The following is a 23,978-nucleotide window of genomic DNA, read 5'->3' on the forward strand; positions in this document are numbered from 1 at the left end:
TTCAGCACTATATAATATATAATATATATTTAATAAGTCCTGAACTGACTGAATGCTTTTATTAAAAAAAAGTATTACTGTGAGTCCTCCACTATTCTCTGACCACCGACAATCTGAGTAGGATGGTACCAGAAGGAGTTTTCGCTGCATAAAATGCTGACCGTACTTACCTAATTGGAAAAATATCTACTGTACTTTAGGAATTAACATATTCATTATACATACAAAATGGTGGGTGTTTGGGGTAGAAAACCCTCCTATTTATGCCGTAATCCGAGGCTACCCCCTCATCAAGGATCCAGCTCTTCAACATCCCAGCCACCGCACTCCTCTTTGCTGCAGTCTCAGTATATAGTCTGCAGCCTTCCGGTGTTCGAGCACATCTGCTGATATCCTTTCTAGTTACAGTGTCATAGGCACTCCCTGCGGGTAACACAGAAGAGTCACTGTAACCAGGGGGTGCCTATGATGCTGTAACTAGGAAGGATGTCGGCAGAGGCGTGCGTACACTGGAAGGCTGCAGTCTATATACCGAGACTGCAGCGAAGAGGAGTGCGGCAGCTGGGATGTTGAAGAGCTGGATACTTGATGAGGGGGCAGCCTCAGATTACCGCAGACAGAGGAGGAGAGGAGCGCGGCGGCAGGATCTGGTAAGTATATTTCAGGACCCAAAATACCGTACCTTTGGAATATAAGACTCCCCCCCCAGTTTTAGGGATGAAAAGTGTGTCTTCTATTCTGATAAATACAGTATGTACCTTACTGCAAGAGAAACTTTAGCGAAAAGGGGATAAAATAAATCAATACATGCAAAGTGAGAAGTTAAAAAATAGAAGGGAGATAAAGAAATGTTTGATATTCACCATGCAATTTGTTCATATTGTTTGATCCACAATCAGACTGCACGTAATCATCTTAACTAATGGCAGACTGGAAGGTCATCTGTGATTATATAGGAAGGTCATCTGTGATTATATAACAAAGATAACAAAAATTCAGATACCTAATGACCCGATGTACTGTATACTAGGAGATATTACTAAACTCGCTCCTTCTCGAGCTCAAAGAGCACTAGTTGGCCTACTATTATATTACTACCAGAAAACAATTATACTCAACAGGGAGAAGGCGGACCCACCTTCCCTCCAATTTTGGAAAAAATTAGTTAATGAATCTTTGCATTTGTATAAAGCAGCCCATATGGCTAGAGGGTGTCCGCAGAAATTTGAAAAAATATGGAAGCCCTGGACCAGTAATAGACATCACTTAAACTACTGAAGGATAGTGTCATTGGGCTATGATATAGATATATTTACTACTAATATGAAAATAATGCTGCGGTACCATATTAACAAAAAACAAAATTGGAGCCAATTCTTAGGTGTGTGTGTGTGTGGTTGGCGATGTGGGTGGGATGGTGGTGGTGGTGGTGGGGGGGGGGGGGGGCGGTCGTGGTGTGAACTCATGTGTATGTTCTCCTTCATTGTTTATGTCTGTACTCACATGCGTGTGAGCAGTGTTTCTTTGTTTAAGTTGTTTTATTAAAACTAATAAAAATAATAAAAAAAAAAAAACTAATGGCAGACTACTGGCAGGCAGCACCAACTGCCATTATCTATAACTACGCCCCCTAACAATGCGATAGGCTAAAAGGTTGTTGTTTTATAGATATACATATGCACAGAGTGAGATACTGGTTGCACAATGCAACAAGGGCTCACAGACCGGAAACTGTCCAAACCTGACCTAACATCACACTGAGGGAGGGGTTTCACCACAATATCAGCCATACAACCCCCTGCTGATTTATCTATTCAAGAAAGGGTAACGATTTCTCATGGTAAAAAGGGTATCAGCTACTGATTGGGATGAAGTTCAATCCTTGGTTACCATTCCTCTTTAAGATGTTTCAGCAAAGTGCTAAATGAGTAATCTGGTGATAAGTAATGACAATACAGAGGTATGATTTATGAAATTAGTTGTGAAAACAGTGCTTTAACACAGGGTGTTCTTACAAGAAAAAAAGAGCCTACTTCTAGAGCAGTGTAGTGCTACTTGGCACGACAGGGAAAAAGCTAGAAAGTCATTGAATGGTGTTCCACTTTTCTCTGTTATTTGATATTTATTGGCCATACCACTCTTTTTGCCCACCTGGAGGCAGCGACACTAATGCCCAGTCAAACCTGTTAAAGAGACTCTGAAGCGAGAATAAATCTCGCTTCAGAGCTCATAGTTAGCAGGGGCATGTGTGCCCCTGCTAAAACACTGCTATCCCGCGGCTGAACTGGGGTCCCTTCACCCCCAAACCCCCACCTGCAAAATCAACGACCAACTTGGTCGTAAATTTTGCTCTTCCTGGAGGCAGGGCTAACGGCTGCAGCCCTGCCTCTCAGCGTGTCTATCAGACGCGCATCGCTGCCTCTCCCCCGCCCCTCTCACTGAAGGAAGACTGAGAGGGGCGGGGGAGAGGCGGAGATACACGCTGACAGACGCGCGGGAGGCAGGGCTGCGGCGGTTAGCCCTGCCCCAATGCGGAAGCACTCCCCCGCTGTACGGAGGGGACTTGGGGGATCAGGGACCCCCGTTAAGCCGCGGGATAGCGGCGTTTTAGCAGGGGCACACATGCCCCTGCTAACTATGAGGTCTGAAGCGAGATTTATTCTTCTCTTTAAAGAACACCGGTTTCCAACTAAGTTTATATTTTATGCGGACCAATATTTTTCATAAACTTTTATACATTTTCGGTCACCACAGTTGGCTTCATAATTGGGGTCTTTTTGGCTGACTAGTGATACTTTGGTTTGGACCAGGTGTTTTTAACTTATTGACTCTGAGCTCTGATTATTGTGTACATTCCATTTGTTGGTGTGGTTGCAAGCAAAGTAACATACTTTATATTGCTAAGATCTCCAGAAACCCAGAAGTTCAATGCGGTAAATGGTCTGGTACCATACCATGATTCCCCTACGCTGGTTTAAAACTTTGGGGTGATTGACGCAGTCTTCTTGTCAAGGGGGACTTCAAGATTCCCATGCTGGCTAGCTTATTTGTTCTGACGATACCAGTCTGCATGTTGGTCAAAGGTCATGGGAGGACTATGCTAACAATTTTTACAATTTGAAAAGAGATTTTAGAAAAAAAGGATTAAAATGAAAACCAAAAACTTATATAAAACTTGTAAGGTGATATGTGTCACGTGGTTATAAAGAAATCTCTTCATAAGCAATTGTAACTGCATACCAGTATGACAAAAAGCAATGTCTTTGCTTATGCTGAAACTTGTTCAATACCTGCAATTGAATTGGGACCTTGGAGTCTTACAGAGGCAATGTCAGTACAGTTAGTAGCAGTGTCAGTCTAGAACTGATCCTCCTTTGGGTAGGAGCTTGGATTTTTTTTTTGCTGAATGTTATTGTACCATTGCACATATTGTGCATCTTTTTCTATCCTTCATAAAAAAGAACATTTATTCAGATTGGCATGCAACATGTGCTTGCTTATAGGTGACTAGCAGATGGCCTAGCATTGCCCGGGTATGTATTTGGCTGGTGTTTGCTCTGCCCACTTTTTAAACCTAACACACAATTACCCAATTGCTCAATGATCTCCTTCATGAGCTTTGCGGTCATTGGCATCAGTAATTAGCATTGAAATGAAACAAATCTGATTGGCTTTGGCCCCACCCCCTTTTCTGAATTTGAACCCCAGTCACCCAATGACCAACTGTACCAGGTTTAAGGCTTGTGCCATTAAAGCAGATCCGAGATGAAAAACTAACTATAACAAGTAACTTGTCTATATATCTTATCTAAAGTTTAGATAGTTTACATAGCAAATCTAGCTGCAAACAGCTTCAATAGAATATGATTATTTCTTCCTGTGATACAATGACAGCAGCCATGTTGTTTGTAAACATTACCCACAGGCAAGCTTATCTGCATCTTCAGCACTCAGCCTGTGAAAAAACCTAATCCCCCTCCTCCTCCCTCCTCCCCTCTGCCTCTGAAATTTCTGGCTAGTAATACCTCCCCCTCTTCCTGCCCAGACTGAGCTCCCATGAGCCCTTGCTACTGTCTGAAAATGCCAAGGCTCTCTGAAAAGCTGCGGGCAAGGCTTGTTTAGTTAAAATGGAATTAGAGTATTAAAACAAAAACAAAAAAGTATTTGGCTTGAGGAATGCCCTATAAACTATAGGAAAGGAACACAATGATGCAATGAGTAAAAGTTCATCTCGGATCCACTTTAACGGTGCAAGAATGGCAGCAATTAAATATTCCCCTTGAAATTCAATATCTGAATTTTGATTGGCGTTTGTAGGCTCCACCCACTTTTTTGAATATTAATCCCAGTCACCCAGTGATTAATTGTGCAAAAAAATAAATTTACCAAAAGTCTGAGAACCCTACCATAACAGTGTAGGAATGGCTGCAGTTTACTTTTTCCCAGTGAAATTTGTATTTGTCTCCGCCCACTTTATGGGGATAAAAAGTGTCTGATATATTATTTCAGGTAATGTACTATTTGTGTGTCAAATTTCATTCAAATCCGTTCAGCCATTGTTGTGTGATTGAGTAACAAACATCCAAACTTTCCCATTTGTAATATTGGTGAGATAAATTAGGTGGAAACATGGTGGCCAGATCATTCCTTGCATGTTTCACTAGCATCTGATGTTTTTTCATACATTTCTGCCAGGAGTCATCATGTGGCATGGTGTGTAAATGAATGATATATGGTGGATGAGTGATTAGTCATCTTCCCTTGCCGTGTTCCAAGTTAAAATTCAAGCCACAACACCATATAGACACGGAAAGGTTTGAATTCTTTTTTTTTAAAGTCCAAATTGTATTGAATGTTAAGGTTTGAATTCTTAATATTCCTCTAGGGGAGCAAAAGTGGAACAGTTGTGCAAAGCAACCAATCAGGTTTAAGCTGCTGAATGAAACTTATGCTGGGTACACATGGTACCATTTTCCGTGCGATTTTCCGACCTGATCGTTTTTTTTTTCTCTCGATTCTGCACACGATTCTGCCCTTGATTCTTTTATCGCTCATTTTTTTGTCTTTTTCCCTTCACTTCTATGAAAAATCATGTACTGAATCGATCAGGAGTAATATCGGACATGAGGGATTTTATCAATTGGATGCATCTATCGCACAGAAAATTGTACCGTGTGTACTCAGCATAAGATTCTGATTGCTCCAGTCTTACACCAGGTTTTATACTTACTGCTTCTTTTATAGAACAGCCCCATTTAGCCATAATTCAGACTGCTGCATTTCTCATAGAGAGTATTACAATACCAGTAAGCTGACACAGCAATCACATCCATGATCTAAAGGGACACTGTAGGGGGGGTAAGGGGAAAATTAGTTGAACTTACCCGGGGCTTCTAATGGTCCCCCGCAGACATCCTGTGCCCGTGCAGCCGCTCACCGATGCCCTGGCCCCGCATCTGGTTCACTTCTGGAATTTCAGACTTTAAAGTCTGAAAACCACTGCGCCTTCGTTGCTGTGTCCTCACTCCCGCTGATGGCACCAGGAGCATACTGTGCAGGTAGGTATGGTCTGTGCCTGCTCAGTACGCTCCTGGTGACATCAGGGGAATAGAGGACACCGCAACGCAGGTGCGATGGTTTTCAGACTTTAAAGTCTGAAATTCCAGAAGTGAACCGGAGGCGGGTGCCGGAGCATCAGTGAGTGGCTGCGTGGGCACAGGATGTCTGGCGAGGGACCATTAGAAGCCCCAGGTAAGTTCAACTCATTTTCCCCCGACCCCCCTACAGTATCCCTTTAATAGTAAGACCTGTAGCTGAGTTGCTGCTATGAGAAGGATTAAGTCTGAGTTTAAGTCTGGAATGAATTGTCCACTGAGTTCATGCCTGAAGGAGAATTAGCAATGGCTGTTCGATTACTGGATGGAGAGAAACTAAAGATGTCTGCATTAAGCAAAGAATTTTTATCCTATAAGAAAGTTCAGAGTTGAGTCATGCTGAGCAGTAACAGGCAATGACAAGTGTAGCCTTATTATTGCACACATGGATGAGGAAATAATCATATTTTCCTTAATTCAAGTATTTTGTCTTGAAAAATGTTTTCCTAGTAAATTAACACATAAAATGTGTCTTTAGCCAGACTTTCAGTTACAAGTCTTGAGCAATGATATAATCTCTGTCTTTGTTGCTTTAAGTTTGTGCAGATATACGGTATAGTGTTCCTGTGTTTACTGAGACAGAAGGAGTGCCGTAATAACATACACAGACTAATATCTGTTTCTAGTTGCTACTAAGTGAATGACTTTATTTATAATCACCAGTTTGGACAGTAATTAATTCTTTCATTGCACTTTCAGAATTTCCTCTTGCTCATATCAGTGTAGGATGGTATAAAATTAACCACCAGCTATTAAAGAGAATCTGTACTCTACAATTCTTACAATAAAAAGCATACCATTCTATTCATTATGTTCTCCTGAGCCCCTCTGTGCTGTTTCTGCCACTCCCTGCTGCAATCCTGGCTTGTAATTGCCAGTTTTAGGCAGTGTTTACAAACAAAAGACATGGCATGTGATAGGCTGAGAGTAGCTCAGTCTGTGACTCACACAGAGCCTGCAGGGGGCGTAGAGAGGGTGTGTATAGCTTCTATTCTATCACAAGCAGGGCTGCACATTCCTGCCTGAGTGCCTGAGCCTGACAAAGCCATCAGAGGAAAGAAGATTAGATTATATAACAGAGATAATACAGCCACTGTGTAACTAGGAAAGGCTGCAGTAAGCCAGACCACATTAGAACAGGTATAGGAACTTATTTGATAGAAGAAATAAGGCTGAACATTTTATTACAGAGTCTCTTTAAATGTTGGGCGTTAGTCGTTATCATTAATATTATATACAGTTACAAAACTATGCTGGCCATCATGGAATGATTTTAATATTGGACTGATTAATGCACTTCTCAGAGTAAATGAGAATTTACTTTGAGTATTTATTTCCTTTTTAAACAATAAAGTTATCTAGAAGTAGCATACAGTTTTCCCCAAGTTTTCCCGTAGTCTTCTCAATCTCAGTTTGAAATGGCCACGTTTCTAAAAGCTGTACATATTACTATTACAAAACCTGAAGTGATGTAAAATATAATTAACTGTAGTTGTCCCTACGTATGTGTTTTAGTGTACACACAGCAAGATATACTGTACTCATACTAATTAGTACTGTACTGTAATATTCTCTCTCAAGTTCTAGAGAATCCCAGCTGTCAAAAAGGTAAAGTGGGCAAGGATGTACAGCCACTGTGTGTGTGTGAATGGGGGAAGTATGGGTCAAGCTCTGGATGACTGCTCTGACAACCAGTTTAGCTGGAGCTTGATAGAGGGGACTATACTTACAAGAGTGGGGGAAGAGGGGTAATTATGTGGTGGGTGAGTACATTCATCCATGTTCCAGTTTTTCATACTATATGTCACTACAAGTACACTTTAATGCAGTTAACAGAATTTCTATGTAAACAAAGCATTTTAGTAGGGCCTGGAGCTATTTTCTCAACTGTCTTGTTAACACGACTTGCTTTAGTATCTGTTATGATGTATTCACAACATTTGACAAGAATGATGAGCTGTTTCATCTGTGTTTGGTTCCTACTTTACAAAACTGTGCTTTCACTTATTCTGCTTCTATCCATTGGTGATATGCTTTTTTTTTTAAGCTGATAATAAGAAAATAATTTACTGTTATATAAATGTATCAGCATGGAAAGGGAAAATATTTAAATTTTGATTTGGTGTTTTTTTCAGTTGTCATATAAATTTGCCATTTTAAAATAAAGTATTTTCAGTTATTCAGCTTTATTTGAAGAAACAAAATCCCATCATGCATCACCTTTGTTCATTGTCATTATGCAGATAATTCCTTTGTGTCCCTGAAAAGCACATGCCCATAGCTGCTGTTGTGCAGTGTGCCTTCAGTCTATTTGGCCATACTAACCCAACTTGCTAACACTTGTTTCAGGCTTAAATTTACCTTCATCAGTGCAAAGCAAGGATCAATATGGCTGTATGAGTAGGATTCTCAGGGATTTTTTTTTAAATTTGTTTTATTAATGATATAAAGGATAGCATACAGACATTAAGATTATTATGCAGAATAGGAACAAGTTACATAGTTTTGGTTGTACATGTCCTGGTACAATAAAGTCAAAATGGACATCATAAGGATAGATTATGGTGTGCAACAAGTATATATTAGACAGCACCTGCAAGTACATATATAAGCAGGAGAGAAAGGAAAAAGTTCTTTTACCTTTATGCAACATAGCATTGATAGTCATAGAAACTATATAACTGATATAATATACTGACATAAACAGAAAGAAAAAACAGAGCGTGACAACATGTCACAGCTTAACCACAACAATGTGTTTTTGGGTAGAATAAAAAGAGGATCTAGGAATCCAGGCTAAGGGCGATGATATATACAGGTACACAAAGAGTGAAATTACTCTACTGTAGATTGTGCATCTAACCAATTTTGCCAAATTGAAGAGAACTTTTGTGGACATTTACGATGGGAATATAGAATTTTCTCAAATTGAATGACCTCAAGAACTAATTTTTTCCAGTGTTCTAATAGGGGTGGATCTGGTGCAAACTATTTGAGGATTATTGTTTTCCTGGCTAGGAATAGAGCTTCTATGATAAATATCTTGTGATAGTGTTGACCGTCTAGTTCGTCCATGAGTCAAAATAGGCAAAGCTTGGGGTTCGGGCTCATGGGTAAACCAGAAATTGTAGATAAGGTTTGGAGTACTTGAGACCAGAAATCTCCCACAGCAGGGCACAACCAGATAAGATGGATAAAGTCCGCATCCATAGTTCCACACTTGGGGTAATTTGCATCACCTCACAACTGTTTAAGAAACATGGATTTGGGTGTCCAGCATGCTTGATGGATAATATATAACTGAATGAGTCGGTTGTGCGCTGCTGTAGAGGAAAGTTAAATCCTCATGTTCATCTGAGGTGATATTGACGTTAATGAGTTCCCATTTAGCAAAAGCCCCCAAAGTCTGGCTATCAGTTTTGGCATTTAGAAGATGTGTGTATAGATAAGAGATAAGTCCCTGTGCACCTTTTGTTTTAAGGATACCAATTAGTGGGTAGTGGGAGATCGGTAGTCTGGAGGATCCAAACTGAGCTCGTAGAGAATGCTTGAGTTGAAGGGCTCTAAAATGAGATGAGGTGGGAATTTGAAACTTATGAATGAGTGCTTCCATAGGAAGTATATGAAAGTCTTCTGAGAAGACCTGGGCTAGGCTAACAACCCCTTTAGTTTGGATTTATTTATTTTTAAAAGCACTTAGTGAATGGCAGTTGCTCTGTCCAACTGCCAAAAAACTGTGTAGCGAGCAGGGAAGCTGGCCAGCATCATTGTTTAAATCCTTTTTAGGGAATATATTTATAAAGAAAAAAAAGCCTTGCTGAAAATCCCCTATGAAGAGATGGACTAGTCCAAAACCTGCCGCTTTTGTCAGATTTCTTATACGTACTGTAAGTGACAGCAACATAGGAGAAAAGTAATTTGTGCCTCATTTTACTCTGGAAAAAACATACTTCTTATTTGTCTCTGTTTGCACATATTTTAAATTTTAAAATTTTTCGCCATAGTGCCCCTTTAACCACTTCCCGACCGCCCACTACACAGGGGCGGCGGGGAAGTGGAGCCCTGCAGGACGGCCTCACCCACAGAGGCGGCAGTCCATTTAAGGGCATGGGCGGAGCGATCGCGTCATCCGTGACGCGATCCTCCGCCCGGGATCGAAGCACGGGCATTTTGTCTCCGCTCGCCGGCCACTTAGCAGAGCCGGCGAGCGGAGGAATCCGCAGGATCAGCCAATCCCTAAGTATAAGGCACTTTGTTAGGTAAACAAAGTGCCTTATACGTGCTTCCTCCTCGCCTCGTGGTCTCATTGTTCCAGAGACCACCAGCGAGGAGGAAGCACTTGTAAGTCTCACTGCACGCAGCTTGATTTTGCCCACAGCCTCCCTGATCACCCACCCCAGGCCTCATACCCCCCCTGATCACCCCAGCAGACCCCTGCCCAGCACCCTTGCACCCCTGCAAAACCCCCACCCCCCCCCACCTGCCACTAACTAGCGACGCTGCCCCTTAGTTTAGGTCCCTAACTGCCTCCTAGTCACCCCTGATCCCCCCTCCCTACCTTTAGATCACCCCCACACCCCATCCCAGACTACCCCCCTGTATACTGTATACATTTGTATACAGCTACATTACCCTCTGATCCCCCTCTGATCCCCCTCTGATCACCTGTCTATCACCTGTCCATCAGCCCTCAGCACCCCCACCCATCAGAGCAGACCCTAACTGCCCCGCGGGGGTAACCGATCACCTGCCCAGGCCCTCGATTGCCCTCGTACCCCCCTTCTGATTACATCCCCTGCTGTTTGTTTACATCTGTCCTCCCCAGCAATCACTAACTGATCTTTGATCAGTAACCCCCTGTGTCTGCCTCTCATCAGATCAGGACTCAGTCTGCCCCGTGCAGGCTCCTGATCAACCCCCCATCCCCTCAAATCGCCCTCAGACCCCCCCCCTAATCACCGTCCAAGTGCATTGTATTTGACTGTGCTGCGCTTGTATTCGATTGTGCTGCGCTTGTATTCAATTGTGGTGTAATTGTATTTGATTGTCCCGTGATCGGCTTCGATTGCCCCGTGATTGTTTGATTGCCTGAGACCCCACTTCCCGCCACACCCAACCCCACCCTCCCCCCCACCACACCCAACCCCACCCCCCCCCCCCCCCCCCCACCACCACCTCCAACCACCACCTTCCGAGTGCATCAGATTTGCTTGTGCTGTGATTGGAGTCGATTGTGCTGTAATTGTATTTGATTGTCCCGTGATCGACTTCGATTGCCCCGTGATTGTTTGATTGCCTGAGACCCCACTTCCCGCCACACCCAATCCCACCCTCCCCCATCACCTTCCGAGTGCATCAGATTTGATTGGGCTGTGATTGGAGTCGATTGTGCTGTAATTGTATTTGATTGTCCCGTGATCGGCTTCGATTGCCCCGTGATTGTTTGATTGCCTGAGACCCCACTTCCCGCCACACCCAACCCCACCCTCCCCCCCACCACACCCAACCCCACCCCCCCACCCCCTCCAACCACCACCTTCCGAGTGCATCAGATTTGCTTGTGCTGTGATTGGAGTCGATTGTGCTGTAATTGTATTTGATTGTCCCGTGATCGACTTCGATTGCCCCGTGATTGTTTGATTGCCTGAGACCCCACTTCCCGCCACACCCAATCCCACCCTCCCCCATCACCTTCCGAGTGCATCAGATTTGATTGGGCTGTGATTGGAGTCGATTGTGCTGTAATTGTATTTGATTGTCCCGTGATCGGCTTCGATTGCCCCGTGATTGTTTGATTGCCTGAGACCCCACTTCCCGCCACACCCAACCCCACCCTCCCCCCCACCACACCCAACCCCACCCCCCCACCCCCTCCAACCACCACCTTCCGAGTGCATCAGATTTGCTTGTGCTGTGATTGGAGTCGATTGTGCTGTAATTGTATTTGATTGTCCCGTGATCGGCTTCGATTGCCCCGTGATTGTTTGATTGCCTGAGACCCCACTTCCCGCCACACCCAATCCCACCCTCCCCCCATCACCTTCCGAGTGCATCAGATCTGCTTGTGCTGTGATTGGAGTCGATTGTGCTGTAATTGGATTTGATTGTCCCGTGATTGTTTGATTGCCTCTGAGACCCCACTTCCCACCAACCCCAATACCTCTCAAATACTCCCTTTTTGCTAGGTAGGTGCTCTTTTTTTCTGGGTAGTCTCGGAGGAAAACCCCATAAATTTAGCAATCCAAAATGGCAAGAAGGGGGCTTTCCGATGACGAGGTATACAGGTACATGGACCAGTCGGATGAGTTCTTTTGGGAAGAATCATCCGTCGAATCTTCCGGGTCCGATTTTGAACCTGTAGAAAGCAGTGGTTCCCTGACCGATACTGATGACGAGGCTATGGTCCCGGCTAGAGCCAGGCGTACCAGACCCCAAGTCGTTAGACCGCAGGTGGCGCAGGATCCGCCTCAAGGGCAGCAGGGTGGTGCTAGCGCTGTTGATAGTTTTCTTGGTGAGGCAGGCACCAGCAGCGCAGCATCTCCTGGACTTAGTGCCAGTGCTTCCGTAGACCCTGACGAAGTGGTGAGCGTCAGCATGGAAGTTGAAACTGGTACGGTGGCAAGTGCAGTAGTACCCCCGTCGCAGCCACCAACAAGAAGACGGGCCCGTAGTACCCATAGACTCCCAGAGGTGCTGGCACAACCAGATTGGCAATCCCCTGATTCCGCCGCACCCGTAGTGCCCCCTTTCACCGCCCAGTCTGGAGTCCAGGTGGCGACAGCTCATCTAGGAACGGCCCTAGACTTTTTGCAGCTGTTCATCACCCAGGTTCTCTTGGACTTAATTGTGGTTGAGACCAACCGTAAAGCCACACAATTCATCACCGAGCACCCGGAGAGCATGTATGCCCAGCCTTTCGGGTGGAAACCAGTCCAAGTTTCCGACATTAAAATCTTTTTGGCCCTTATCCTTCACTTGGGACTAATGAAACAGAATGTACTGCGGTCGTATTGGTCTACGAACCCAGTAAATCATGTTCCCTTGTACCCTGCTGCCATGTCCAGGACACGATTTGAGTCCATCCTGCGCTTCCTGCACTTCAACGACGACAAAACCTGTCATGAAAAGGGCCACCCTGCTTATGACCGGCTCCACAAAATTCGGCCCCTCATAGACCACCTGTCATCAACATTTGCAGATGCTTATATCCCTGAACAGAACATCTGCGTAGACGAGTCCCTCTTACGCTTTACCGGGCGCCTTGGCATCAAACAGTACATCCCAAGCAAGCGCGCCCGGTATGGGGTGAAACTGTATAAGCTCTGTGAAAGGGCCACAGGCTATACATGTCGTTTTAGGGTCTATGAGGGAAAAGACTCAAAATTGGAGCCGGTCGGATGCCCTGACTACCTGGGGAGCAGTGGAAAGGTTGTGTGGGACTTGGTGTCACCCTTGTTCCAGAAGGGGTACCATCTTTTTGTGGACAATTATTACACAAGTGTGGCCCTCTTTCAGCACTTAAAGTTAGAAGGAATCCGATGCTGTGGCACTGCGCGGCCTAGTCGCCAGGGCTTCCCCCAACGGCTCGTTACCACCAGACTTTTACGGGGGCAGAGGGTCGCCTTGCGTACTGAAGACCTGCTCGCGGTGAAATGGAGGGACAAGAGGGACGTTTACTTTCTGTCCACCATTCACACAGACACGACAGTCCAAATTCAACGGGCAACTGCGGTCATTGAAAAGCCCCTTGTCGTCCACGAATATAATGTCAACATGGGAGGGGTGGACTTCAATGACCAGAGGTTAGCGCCCTATTTAGTTACCCGGAAAACAAGACGCTGGTATAAGAAAGTGTCTTTTTATCTGATTCAATTGGCAGTTTACAACAGCTTTGTTCTCTACAGTAAGGCTGGGAGAACTGGATCTTTCCTCCAATTTCAGGAAGAGATCATTATGGACATCCTGTATCCAGGAGGTGCCAGGCCCCCCCCCCCAGATGCAACTAGCCGACTGCATGGAAGGCATTACGCCTATCAGCTTCCGTGTGCCCCAGGTCAACGCATCCGAAGAAAACGTTGCCGTGTCTGCAGCAGGGCTGGAACAAGGAGTGACACCGTTTATTATTGTCCCCGCTGTCCTGACCAGCCTGGTCTATGCGTAGGGCCGTGTTTTGAGAGGTACCACGAGCAGGTACACTATTAGAACCTAGGGAACTCCAGACACAGGAGTAGGCACACACTCAGTGGTCTTTCGCACATTGTCGCAGGGAGAGGAGAGGTAAGCTTGAAGACCAAACGGGTAAGCATAAAAATGGGAAGAAGGATCGGTTTCCATGCTTGATATTGCTGATCTGTCCTGGGTTGGCGATATAAGACGGCATGTTTGAATTTCCCTTGAGTGTGGACACCCCCGGTTTATATGTGATTTGGGCCTATGATGATGCTTTAATGCCACACAGAGTCATCTCTATTGGCAGGCATATTGCTGTATCCTACAGGCATAATGCTGTATACTAAAGTTCTGAGGCCCAGTCACATAAGTTGGTGGCTCACCCTGAGTGCAGGGTGGCACGGGGTGTCTCTCTCCTGAGGTTATCACTGCCATTGATGTGGAGGAAGATCTGCCATTGATGTGGAGCAAGGTATGTTTGCCGTTCATTTTTCCTTTCAGCCCAGAGTGCATTACTTGTATACCCAATATAAGGAGTATAGCAGAAACTCCTAATACTGGCCATACATGTAATGATTGCAGAGACCCTAAAATGCCAGGACAGACTCCACAAATGACCCCATTTTGGAAAGAGGACACCCTAAAGTATTATGTGAGGTGCACGGTGAGTTCATAAAAGATTTTAGTTTTTGTCACAAGTTAGCAGAATTTTTTTTTTTATTTTTTTTTAACAAAGTGTCATTTTCCGTTAACTTGTGACAAAAAATAAAATTTTCAATGACCTCACCATTCCCCTCATGGAATACCTTGTTGTGTATTCTTTCCAAAATGGAGTCATTTGTGGGGTTTGTTAACTGTCCTGGCAAGTGGGCGGGGTGCTAAATTTTGAGCACCCCTGTAAAGCCTAAAGGTACTCATTGGACTCTGGACCCCTTAGCGCAGTTAGGGTGCAAAAAGGTGCCACACATGTGGTATCGCCGTACTCGGGAGAAGTAGTACAATGTGTTTTGGGGTGTATTTTTACACATACCCATGCTGGGTGGGAGAAATACCTCTGTAAATGACAATCTTTTGATTTTTTTACACACAATTGTCCATTTACAGAGTTATTTCTCCCACCCAGCATGGGTATGTGTAAAAATACACCCCAAAACACATTGTACTACTTCTCCCGAGTACGGCGATACCACATGTGTGGCACTTTTTTGCACCCTAACTGCGCTAAAGGGCCCAAAGTCCAATGAGTACCTTTAGGATTTCACAGGTCATTTTGCGGAATTTGATTTCCAGACTCCTCCTCACGGTTTAGGGCCCCTAAAATGCCAGGGCAGTATAGGAACCCCACAAATGACCCCATTTTAGAAAGAAGACACCCCAAGGTATTCCGTTAGGAGTATGGTGAGTTCATAGAAGATTTTATTTTTTGTCAAAAGTTAGCGGAAAATTGATTTGTATTGTTTTTTTCACAAAGTGTCATTTTTCGCTAACTTGTGACAAAAAATAAAATCTTCTATGAACTCACCATACTCCTAACGGAATACCTTGGGGTGTCTTCTTTCTAAAATGGGGTCATTTGTGGGGTTCCTATACTGCCCTGGCATTTTAGGGGCCCTAAACCGTGAGGAGTAGTCTGGAAATCAAATTCCGCAAAATGACCTGTGAAAGCCTAAAGGTGCTCATTGGACTTTGGGCCCTTTAGCGCAGTTAGGGTGCAAAAAAGTGCCACACATGTGGTATTGCCGTACTTGGGAGAAGTAGTACAATGTGTTTTGGGGTGTATTTTTACACATACCCATGCTGGGTGGGAGAAATACCTCTGCAAATGACAATCTTTTGATTTTTTTACACACAATTGTCCATTTACAGAGATATTTCTCCCACCCAGCATGGGTATGTGTAAAAATACACCCCAAAACACATTGTACTACTTCTCCCGAGTACGGCGATACCACATGTGTGGCACTTTTTTGCACCCTAACTGCGCTAAAGGGCCCAAAGTCCAATGAGTACCTTTAGGATTTCACAGGTCATTTTGCGGAATTTGATTTCCAGACTCCTCCTCACGGTTTAGGGCCCCTAAAATGCCAGGGCAGTATAGGAACCCCACAAATGACCCCATTTTAGAAAGAAGACACCCCAAGGTATTCCGTTAGGAGTATGGTGAGTTCATAGAAGATTTTATTTTTTGTCAAAAGTTAGCGGAAAATTGATTTGTATTGTTTTTTTCACAAAGTGTCATTTTTCGCTAACTTGTGACAAAAAATAAAATCTTCTATGAACTCACCATACTCCTAACGGAATACCTTGGGGTGTCTTCTTTCTAAAATGGGGTCATTTGTGGGGTTCCTATACTGCCCTGGCATTTTAGGGGCCCTAAACCGTGAGGAGTAGTCTGGAAATCAAATTCCGCAAAATGACCTGTGAAAGCCTAAAGGTGCTCATTGGACTTTGGGCCCTTTAGCGCAGTTAGGGTGCAAAAAAGTGCCACACATGTGGTATTGCCGTACTTGGGAGAAGTAGTACAATGTGTTTTGGGGTGTATTTTTACACATACCCATGCTGGGTGGGAGAAATACCTCTGCAAATGACAATCTTTTGATTTTTTTACACACAATTGTCCATTTACAGAGATATTTCTCCCACCCAGCATGGGTATGTGTAAAAATACACCCCAAAACACATTGTACTACTTCTCCCGAGTACGGCGATACCACATGTGTGGCACTTTTTTGCACCCTAACTGCGCTAAAGGGCCCAAAGTCCAATGAGTACCTTTAGGATTTCACAGGTCATTTTGCGGAATTTGATTTCCAGACTCCTCCTCACGGTTTAGGGCCCCTAAAATGCCAGGGCAGTATAGGAACCCCACAAATGACCCCATTTTAGAAAGAAGACACCCCAAGGTATTCCGTTAGGAGTATGGTGAGTTCATAGAAGATTTTATTTTTTGTCAAAAGTTAGCGGAAAATTGATTTGTATTGTTTTTTTCACAAAGTGTCATTTTCCGCTAACTTGTGACAAAAAATAAAATCTTCTATGAACTCACCATACTCCTAACGGAATACCTTGGGGTGTCTTCTTTCTAAAATGGGGTCATTTGTGGGGTTCCTATACTGCCCTGGCATTTTAGGGGCCCTAAACCGTGAGGAGTAGTCTGGAAATCAAATTCCGCAAAATGACCTGTGAAAGCCTAAAGGTGCTCATTGGACTTTGGGCCCTTTAGCGCAGTTAGGGTGCAAAAAAGTGCCACACATGTGGTATTGCCGTACTCGGGAGAAGTAGTACAATGTGTTTTGGGGTGTATTTTTACACATACCCATGCTGGGTGGGAGAAATACCTCTGCAAATGACAATCTTTTGATTTTTTTACACACAATTGTCCATTTACAGAGATATTTCTCCCACCCAGCATGGGTATGTGTAAAAATACACCCCAAAACACATTGTACTACTTCTCCCGAGTACGGCGATACCACATGTGTGGCACTTTTTTGCACCCTAACTGCGCTAAAGGGCCCAAAGTCCAATGAGCACCTTTAGGCTTTCACAGGTCATTTTGCGGAATTTGATTTCCAGACTCCTCCTCACGGTTTAGGGCCCCTAAAATGCCAGGGCAGTATAGGAACCCCACAAATGACCCCATTTTAGAAAGAAGACACCCCAAGGTATTCCGTTAGGAGTATGGTGAGTTCATAGAAGATTTTATTTTTTGTCAAAAGTTAGTGGAAAATGACACTTTGTGAAAAAAACAATAAAAATCAATTTTCCGCTAACTTTTGACAAAAAATAAAATCTTCTATGAACTCGCTATGCTACTAACGGAATACATTGGGGTGTCTTCTTTCTAAAATGGGGTCATTTGTGGGGTTCCTATACTGCCCTGGCATTTTAGGGGCCCTAAACCGTGAGGAGTAGTCTGGAAATCAAATTCCGCAAAATGACCTGTGAAATCCTAAAGGTACTCATTGGACTTTGGGCCCTTTAGCGCAGTTAGGGTGCAAAAAAGTGCCACACATGTGGTATCGCCGTACTCAGGAGAAGTAGTACAATGTGTTTTGGGGTGTATTTTTACACATACCCATGCTGGGTGGGAGAAATAACTCTGTAAATAGACAATTGTGTGTAAAAAAAATTAACAAATTGTCATTTACAGAGATATTTCTCCCACCCAGCATGGGTATGTGTAAAAATACACCCCAAAACACATTATACTACTTCTCCTGAGTACGGCAATACCACATATGTGGCACTTTTTTGCAGCCTAACTGCGCTAAGGGGTCCAAAGTCCAATGAGCACCTTTAGGCTTTACAGGGGTGCTTACAATTTAGCACCCCCCAAAATGTCAGGACAGTAAACACACCCCACAAATGACCCCATTTTGGAAAGTAGACCCTTCAAGGTATTCAGAGAGGGGCATGGTGAGTCCGTGGCAGATTTCATTTTTTTTGGTGCAAGTTAGAAGAAATGGAAACTTTTTTTTTTTTTTTTTTCGTGTCACAAAGTGTCATTTTCGGCTTACTTGTGACAAAAATTAATATCTTCTATGAACTCACTATGCCTCTCAGTGAATACTTTGGGATGTCTTCTTTCCAAAATGGGGTAATTTGGGGGGTATTTATACTATCCTGGAATTCTAGCCCCTCATGAAACATGACAGGGGGTCAGAAAAGTCAGAGATGCTTGAAAATGGGAAAATTCACTTTTTGCACCATAGTTTGTAAACGCTATAACTTTTACCCAAACCAATAAATATACGCTGAATGGGTTTTTTTTAATCAAAAACATGTTTGTCCACATTTTTCGCGCTGCATGTATACAGAAATTTTACTTTATTTGAAAACTGTCAGCACAGAAAGTTAAAAAAATCATTTTTTTGCCAAAATTCATGTCTTTTTTGCTGAATATAATAAAAAGTAAAAATCGCAGGAGCAATTAAATAGCACCAAAAGAAAGCTTTATTAGTGACAAGAAAAGGAGCCAAAATTCATTTAGGTGGTAGGTTGTATGAGCGAGCAATAAACCGTGAAAGCTGCAGTGGTCTGAATGGAAAAAAAGTGGCCGGTCCTTAAGGGGGGTAAAGCCCTAGGTCCTCAAGTGGTTAATTAAATTATCAGGTTGACTTGAGCTTCTCTAATAACTGCAATTGGCAGTGTTATCTATTAACCTTTGTAAAGTGTAAATATGTCTTCAAGTGACACAATGGCACAATTGTTTATTTTTTTCCTGTGTTTAATGTTTCAGAGCGCCTTTAAATCAACAACACTAAAAGCACAGTTTTATAATTAATCTGTTTCACTTTTCTTTCCTAAAACTGAATGTGAAAAGAATTGGCCGTTGTACTTATCCGTTGATTTCAAGAAAACGTGAAACAGCAATCGGAAAGTGTCAGACTTCCTTTTTAAAATGGTTCTTAACATTGTCTGAGTTACTGACCTCGGCTTAAAAGTGCAGGCCTGACATCACTGTCTGCTTGTCAGAGGAAAGATTTAGACTGGAAGAGCCAAAATGATTGACATGACTGCCAGGAAACTGGCTTTTTTTCAAGGGAGTAAAGATGGCAGCTTCAAAATACCTATCAGTACAGGTCTCCTTTAAATACCATCCTTTTATGTAAAATATCAATATTACTGAAAACTAAACGTGGTTTATATGTCAAAAGTATGTCAGAGAATTTGTGGTTTCCTTTTTTAATTGTGAACACTTTTATGTTTTGTGCAGCTCTTTATGTAGGAAATTTGTGAGTAATGCAAAGTCAAGATGGAAGCCCAGTCCCACAGCACTACCTTGAGTGAAAAGAAAAAAGTAGAGAATTCTCTAGCTAAGGGACACACTCGGACAGATGTGAGTGAGAAAGCAGTTGCCTCCAGCACAACTTCAAATGGTGAGTGTGAAACATCAAATATATGCTGTATGTTTATATATACGGTATACTGTATATATATATATATATATATAATTATTTTTTTTTTTTGCTATGACACAATAACTCATTAGACCGATATATTGTTTTTGACTTGTCTACATAGAAGTATAACTAGACCAGAGATTTTTCTCCCAAGTCTTAGTAACAGACTTACCACTAGGGATCCACCGTGTTGCAATTGAGATGAATGGGAGCATTCATTGCACGTCATTAGCCGTCAATTCTGTTTTCTGAGCTGCTACATGTATCTTCTGGAGTCAGCAGCATTCATGGGTAAATTCTATCTTCCTAGGGCTCTACATGCGATGACAAATAACGGCAAACTATGTCAACCGCTTTTAGGGCAGTGGCAGAAAAGCGCTTGCAATGAAGTGAGCCACTAAGAGCCTGCGACAAAATGAGATGCTGAGAGCTGTCTGTGTGAACCACTCCTTAAAGTAGAGACTGGTGGCTGGACTGCCCTGCAGCCTGCTCACTGTGGTCACATTGTACCCAAAGCATTTGGACTGTGCACAAACAGTACTGGGAGGTGGAGCTTGTGCAATGACAGCTTTACTTTTCCATGGATCTGGTTTCTGTTGTAATGCAGAGATTGGAAACAAGTTGATGGGGGGTTGTGTAATGGGTGAGACGCAATATTCATCCCATCTAGTCAGCCATGCAGAATTGTTGAGTGTTGACAGCTGAATTTTTCATTCTTCTTGAAACTGCAGCAGCTATGGATTCTCAAAATTTTCAGGTGTTAATGTTTGTAGGCATGTATGAAGTGTGGTTATCTTCAGTTGGAACAGATAACAGTTCATACACTTCCTTCTATGAGTGGTTGACCTGCCTTTTGGTACCAGTTCTGACATCATTAAGACACAGAGTGTTTTTTTTTTCTAGGAAGCATGAGGTTTCAGTGGAAGCACGGCTCCAATGACAAGCAATTGGGGGATGACACTGCCTTATAGAGTAGGGGTTTTGTTGTGATCATAACCTCTGCAGACAGCTCTGTGGTGTCTGTTTGCATATGGCATCACTGTTACTGTTTGCATATGGCATCAATACACATGATATTTATGTTCATATCACATTTTATTATTTGAATTTCAACATTCCCCATATGTGTGAGCTCTTGTAATGGTTAACATGTTTTGTGTATTCATTTATTGTTTCAGTGCATGACAATAACTTCATTCACACAGTGCAGATTATGTATCTCTTCAAACAATAGCTTGTCTTAGCAGCCAGGGGAGCTGTTTTAATTAAAACATCTCAGATCCTTTGTTTGATGACGTGTTTTATCACTACTTCTTTCAGAATATATTTGTTGCTGAGTCCTTCATTACTTTTGAAGGATTTCTATGGAAGCCTGTCTGTCTTCTTCTTGTGATTACGGGATACCACAAAATGTGGTATAAATATTACTGGTAAAGCTGCAGTCCAAGTTGGAAGCTTGCACGTATTTCCTAGCTAGTATAAACTGAGATGAAATCCCCTTTGGCAGTTAGGGAAACTGAATAGCATAGGGTTCCGTATTTATATACTTTTGAAGTAACACAATAATTCGGATTGCACTGTTTAAATGTAGGCTTAAAAACCATGGAACGCAAACCAGTTAAAGTGACACTAAACCGAAAAAAAAGTATGATATAATGAATTGTATGTGTAGTATGGATAATTAATAAAACATTAGTAGCAAAGAAATAACATTGCACAATTCTGTCATATTTGCAATTGACAAACTATACTCTGTATTTTAAACTATGAAACAGAGCAGAACTAATGACCCTTTCAACTTCACTGCAGTAAAACTTGTCTCTTGACTGTTTCTTTGATGTATAAGTGCTCCAGAAAACAGCATTTGGGTTGGAGAACTCAGAGAAGCTCTTATGCATAGATAACAACTGAAGTTTCTTAACTCTTCCTGTACTGGAAACAATATGATCGATAGACAGAGGCGCTAGGCGTTTACTAGACTTCTTGCTGTGTGATACTCCTACTCGTTATTGCCTGAGGAAGCAGGAATATACCTGTGAAACGCGTTGCTTTATATTTTCGGAGTATGGGAATACATTTGTTTTTTGCCAAAAATTGACAGCTTTATGTCTGCTTGGGGAAGGTGAGTCCACCACTACTTCCTTAATAATTTTAACAATTTTAGCATATTTTATCCTTTTGGCGCCTCTGTTCACCGTCTACGATACCAGTGTCCACCCCGGGTGGAGGAGTGATATACCCTTATTTCCTGTACTACAGAGAGCGACATCTTAGTCCTGAGTGGGGACAGGCCTTAATCTCCCCACCTGCGTTTACAGTGGTTGCCTGAGCGGTAACCCTGGTTTGTGAGTATTATTATTACTTATGTTAATTTTTTTCCCTTTAATCCAATACATACTGCACAATATTGGGGTCTCGGTTTTTCTTCTTTTATATTTGGTAACAATATGAGAGTGATTTATATGCTAGTAATGCTCTGTTTCTTAGCTGCACAACACGTGCAATGCATTATATCATACATTTATTTTCACTTCAGATTTGCCTTAAAGGGGAACTAAACTCACAAACTTCCTCTCTGCTCTATAAGATTATCCACTGCATGAAAAACCTTTAGGGAAGAAACATTTTATTCATTACAGTTTATGTAACTCTAAAAAAAAAACAAAAAAAAACAACAACTCCTAAAGTTTTACTTGGATTCACTTCATCAGAAGCACTGAAAGGGTTAAGCCTGTGTTTGGCCAGGGCAGAGAGCTGCTGCAGCACAGCTCACACACAGCTGCTGCTAACAACAAATTGATACTGGGATCTAGCTAAACAAGCACAGAACACAGTCCAGTGAATTTATTCAGCAACAATATGTGAAGTAAAGACTTTACATTATGTGCTGTACTCGAGTTCAGGTCCACTTTAACTTTTGAAATATATGCTAACTGCCATTTTTTAATGTGTGTAAAGTTGATTTACACGTGTACTTCCTGGAAAACAACAACTGAGAACTCATATGTGGTATTATAGTGTTGGTATTGTCAATAATAACAAATATAATAACACTTTTGTACAAAATGTATTTGTAGGTAAAGATATTACTAATGTCTAACCCCTTGACTGCCATGGACTCTGGAACCGTTCATGGTTGCACTGGTCATTGACAGGCTGTGCCAAGAAGAAACTTGTCAAGACAGTCAAAGGGTTTAAAAAAAACTCACTACTGGCTTGTTTTAAGCATGATATGCAGCCTCTGTAGAGTTATTTGGGTGGCTCAACAGCTGCCCAAACACCACTGTTAGCTGTAAATGTCCTCCAACTGCTATCGTAAAACTCTCTCATTGGCATCTGATTGCCCACTTATCAAAGATGCTGGAAATACTTGGTTGAATAAACTAACAACTTATGCTCAATAGGCACATGTGGACCTCAAACTCATGATTACATGATCTCTGACGGTCTCTCCACCATTTCCCCTTCCAGCACTAGAAGTAGAGTTTATGTCTCAGGTTAAAGACAATGGGCCATATTCAACATTTTTACATTTGTTGTGCGCAGAGAGTACAATTTTACTGGTACTTACTTCCACTACATAATGTCACACAATTAGCAGAACCTGCATTACGTAAGTAAGAATCATGTTACTAGGGTAATGGGCATTATGCAAGTAACGTAATGTACATTACTGTAGCAACATACATTGTGCATTGCGCTACATATCTGGCATAAGTAATGGTTGAATTTGCTCTGTGCTTCCTGTACATGGCGATAATACTTTTGTTTGATGAATATGACCCACTGTGTATTAGGGAAAGTGTGCATATTATAAAATATTCCTAAAATGTGCATTGCACTTTTAAGCTAGGACATGATAAGGGCATGAACTAGCAAAACAAATATTTTCAAACTGGAGGTAGCAGAAGTTGGATCACATTTTTCCCAGTAGCAGTAGTCATACAATGAATATTGTTATAACACAGTAGCTCTGTCTATGACTGTAAGTTAAATCCCATATATAAGACTGGATAATCTTGTCCCAAAACATCCCTTTACACTCACCAGTTCTTCCAAAACCTACTGGGGTCCTGGCTGTGTGTCTGTCAGCTTTTGAAACAAGTCCAATGTGTCATCACAGTAGCCTGGCCTTATATGTGTGTGTGCGGGGGAGGGGGGGGGAGGGGGGGTAATAATGGCACTTTCTGTAGTCATACTCTTCCAGTGCCATAGCAATGTGACTCCACTGGGGCATTAGAGGTGTCAG

At 42.6% G+C, this 23,978-nt stretch overlaps 1 protein-coding gene across 1 annotated transcript in view; it reads left to right on the forward strand.

Moving 5' to 3' along the window:
- GLI3 (GLI family zinc finger 3) overlaps positions 1–23,978 on the forward strand; it is a 425,689-nt gene that overhangs the window by 20,191 nt on the left and 381,520 nt on the right. The window contains exon 2 of the mRNA XM_068236373.1: positions 19,543–19,705. Within this exon, the coding sequence (XP_068092474.1) occupies positions 19,582–19,705 (124 nt within the window). The 5' untranslated portion in view covers positions 19,543–19,581. The remainder of the gene's footprint in view (positions 1–19,542; positions 19,706–23,978) is intronic.

This window comes from Hyperolius riggenbachi, chromosome 5 (assembly GCF_040937935.1).
Source record: "Hyperolius riggenbachi isolate aHypRig1 chromosome 5, aHypRig1.pri, whole genome shotgun sequence".
NCBI classification, from domain to species: domain Eukaryota; kingdom Metazoa; phylum Chordata; class Amphibia; order Anura; family Hyperoliidae; genus Hyperolius; species Hyperolius riggenbachi.